This window comes from Pediculus humanus, genomic scaffold, assembly GCF_000006295.1.
Source record: "Pediculus humanus corporis 1103172108319 genomic scaffold, whole genome shotgun sequence".
NCBI lineage: Eukaryota > Metazoa > Arthropoda > Insecta > Psocodea > Pediculidae > Pediculus > Pediculus humanus.
In genome coordinates this window covers 396,897-400,673 of record NW_002987888.1, presented here as the reverse complement: position 1 = coordinate 400,673, position 3,777 = coordinate 396,897, and the positions used below count along the sequence as shown (strand labels likewise).

Below are 3,777 nucleotides of genomic sequence, written 5' to 3'. Positions count from 1 at the left end.
ATTTATTATTTACAAACAAACGATAGACCACCTTTTGCCTTAGGAAATTTAACGCAAGCCATTCCGACATTTTGATTTTAAAAAAAATAAACCGTCGACAAATTTATTTTTTTATTAATTAATAAATAAATTTATTTATTCAAAAAAAAATTATTTTAAATTTAATAACAATAATAATAATAATTAATTTTTTTATAATTATTTTTCCTTCTATCTCTCTCGTGTGCGCCCAAAAATAATAAATTTTTAATTATAAAATCAACTTAGTAAAGATTATTAATTATTTATTTATTTATTATTGTAATTATTAATAATAATAATTTATTTATTAATGTCGTTAATTAATAATCGAATTCAAAGGTCGTTAATACATGGATCAACTAATGGATTTTTTTTTTTTATTCGATAAAATTTTTTATTATTAACTTATTGTTGGGATGTCAACAACGACAACAACAACAAACAAAAGTTTGTATTGCATAATTGCCCTGCCTCAAAGGTTCAAAAGAACAAAAACCTTGACAAAAAAAAAAAAAAAAAAAAGAATTTTTGTAAATTAAATGAATTTCGTAATAATAATAATAATAATAATAATAATAATAATAATAATAATAATGATAAAAATAAAATTTTGCAACGATTATCAATTAAGTTAATAATTTTGTGTACATTTAAACAAATTTTTTTTTTTTTAAACTTAAACCTTCGTAATTATTTTTTTTTTTTTAAATATATATTTTATTACGTAATAAAAATTATTTTATCAATTATTATCAGATCGTTAAGAAGCAAAAAAAATTACGGAAGTAATAAAAATATTTATTAAATGTATTTTTCCGTAGGAAGTACAAAAAAAAAAAATTTTTTTTGTACTTGCAAATCGTTTATTTATTCAAAGGATAATGTTCAAAGGTAAAAAAAATTAAACAAAGGTAATTAATAAATAAATAAATAAATTTTAATTACTTTACATTTTTTAAAAAAATAATTAAGTAATTAATAATCAATCGAATAAGAAAAAAAAAAAAATAATAATAATTATTTCGTCACGAGTAAGAAGAGAGTCGATCATAAAGTTAAGCACGCGTAAAAAAAAAAAAAAAAATTATTAATTATTAACCGGAAATTAATTACACGGTCATCTGACCGTCAACGAATTTTTCTTAAAAAAAAAAAAAATTATTCAACCCTTAAATACGATAATAATAATATTTAAATCGAGTAAAAAAGGGAAACGAAAAAAAAACGAAAAAAAAATTTTTTTCCTATTTTTTCTAATTTTTTTTTTTTCGTAAAATAAACTAATTTAAAATCATAACATTATTTTACAACAACTTTCTAGAATTTATTATTATCATTATTATTATTATCATTATTATTTACTGGGAGTTTCCGTTGTGTAATTTTGGTTTTTTTTTTGCTTGCATTTCGTGCCACATTTTTTTGTTGTTTTTATCAAAAAAAAAAAAACTTTCTTCGTATATAACAAATCGAGATTATTTTTATTATTATTATTATCATCTGGAAAATTATTACCGTAATTTTTTTTTTGTTTCTCATTCGATTGTTTAATAATTTTTTATTAAACTTTAAACTTTGAATTTTTTTGTTTGTTTGTTAATAATTAAAAAAGAAAAATAAATTTGCAAATCAATTATTAAATCATTCATATAAAATTGTTTAGATGAAAAAAGAAGGAGGAAAAAAATTTGTGTGAGTGAGAGAGAGAGAGAGATAGATAGAGGGGGGGAGAGAATAAAGTAGAAGGAGAAAGAAGAGAATAAAATAATGTTTAACTTGGTACTTATAAATACTTTCACACGTAACAGGTATAATAGGTTCATGGAATATGGACAAACCATAGACGAGTGTCTTAGTCGTATCGTCGCGTTTCATCAATTTAGTTTTAGTTTTTTTTTTTTTTTTTTAGTGTAAACGAACTACAAATTTTTTGTTTTTTTAATATGACGGGTAACGAGAAATAATTGAATCTACTTCCACGTTTTTTTTTGCTTTGTTTTCTTACGGTAATGATTTAGTTAAAAAAAAATAGACACGCGATTGTTATTTACATAAATAAAATTAAAAAAAAAAAAACGCCGGTAAATAATACTACGTAAGCCCACGTGGTTTATTATTATTTATTATTATTATTACTACATTAAATTATTAAAATTAATAATAATAATAATTATAAAAAATTAATTCTGATAACGAGAGTGATAAGAAATTTTTTTTTTATTATTACCGATCGATGACATGTTAAGTAAATTTGCATGCAAGAAATGAAAACTTCGGTAATTGAACTGCATAAATAAATAAATAATTACGTAATAAAAATGTATTAAGAAAAAAATTAGTAATAATAATAACGATGATGATAATAATAATAATAATGAAAAAAGTTGAAATTTGTTTTTTTTTCTTTTTTTTTTTCGCACGTTTTCACGTTGTAAAAAACTTTCACTTTAAGCAAAAGATTTTAATTTTTTAAAATTTTTTTAACATAAAATAAATAAATAATTTTATGTATTATTTATTTATTTATTATTAATGTATAAAATTTTATTTTATAAAAAAAAAAAAATTAATAAGTAAATAATAAATAACGTTTTGATGGGATAAAAATGAAAAGATTGCGTTAAAAAATTTCGTTTTTTTTTTATTTTTTATTTTATTATTATTTGCAATAATTTTTTTTTATTACTCTTTATTACTTTTTATTACTCTTATTTACTTTTTATTTTATAAATATTATCAATTGTAATTTATTACTCGTAAAAAAAATTATTCGGACGTGAGTAAAACACACAACAAAAATTTTTTAAAAACGAAACGATTTTGAGAAGTAATAATAATAATATTAAAAAAATATTTTGAACGAAATATTAAACAAAAATTACCGGTAACAAAAGGTAATAATTTCAATTAATTAATAACTACACGACTTAAAAAAATTATTAATAATTTTTTATTACTTCCAAATGAACGAGAAAAAAAATTCGGTAATTTTTCGTTTTATTTTTATTCATATTCCCCCCAAAAAAAATTACGTAATTGGTTTATTTAAAAAAAAAAAAAGGAGTAATAGAAAAGTAATAAAAAAATCGTTAAAAATTCATTAAGAATTTAACTAAAAAAAAATTTAAACGAAAAATTACGTAATAATAAAATTCGTTAAGGGAAAAAAATTTCAGTGCGTTTTACTTACTACATTTTTACCACCCCTTTAATATTTTAGTTATTAAAAAAAATTATTCCGGAATAAATTTCATCGGTTAAAATTACTAAACTCGTATAAGTAATAATAATAATAATAATAAAAAGAGAGTGAGAGAGTGTGAGAGAGAGAGAAAAAAAAATTGTTTGAGCGTTCAGGAAATACTTTCATTTATTATAAATTGTTGTTTAACGATGTTCGTAACCGGATTTGTTTTACAACGGTGTTAGTGACTTTGAAATTTTAATTACAAACAGTAATAATAATAATAAAAAGTGGTAAAACAACATTTACGTTAATCGAAAGAGAAAAAAAATTACCCGAAAATCGGGGGGCGGGGGGTAAAATAAATTTGAGTGACGTTTCATGTTATTGTTGCGACAAAACGTCATTTATTTTTATTACAATAAATTATTATTATCCCTTAAATTCATCCCTTTGGGTTAAAACGCGTAAATTCCCGCCATTTTGTATCCTTGAAATTTTATTACTAAACACTTAAATAATAATAATAATAATGTATTTTTTCTACTTCCATTTTAAGATATACATCGATA

At 20.2% G+C, this 3,777-nt stretch overlaps 1 protein-coding gene across 1 annotated transcript in view; it reads left to right on the top strand.

Annotated features, from left to right (window-relative positions):
* The window catches only part of Phum_PHUM611670 (Ves G 1 allergen precursor, putative), a gene marked incomplete at both ends in the record, with an annotated part of 1,833 nt that extends 1,790 nt beyond the window's left edge, over positions 1 to 43 (top strand). The window contains one exon of the mRNA XM_002433009.1: positions 1 to 43. This exon is cut by the window's left edge and continues 5 nt beyond it. Coding sequence (XP_002433054.1) covers positions 1 to 43 — 43 coding nt within the window.
* Between the last annotated feature and the right edge of the window lie 3,734 nt (positions 44 to 3,777).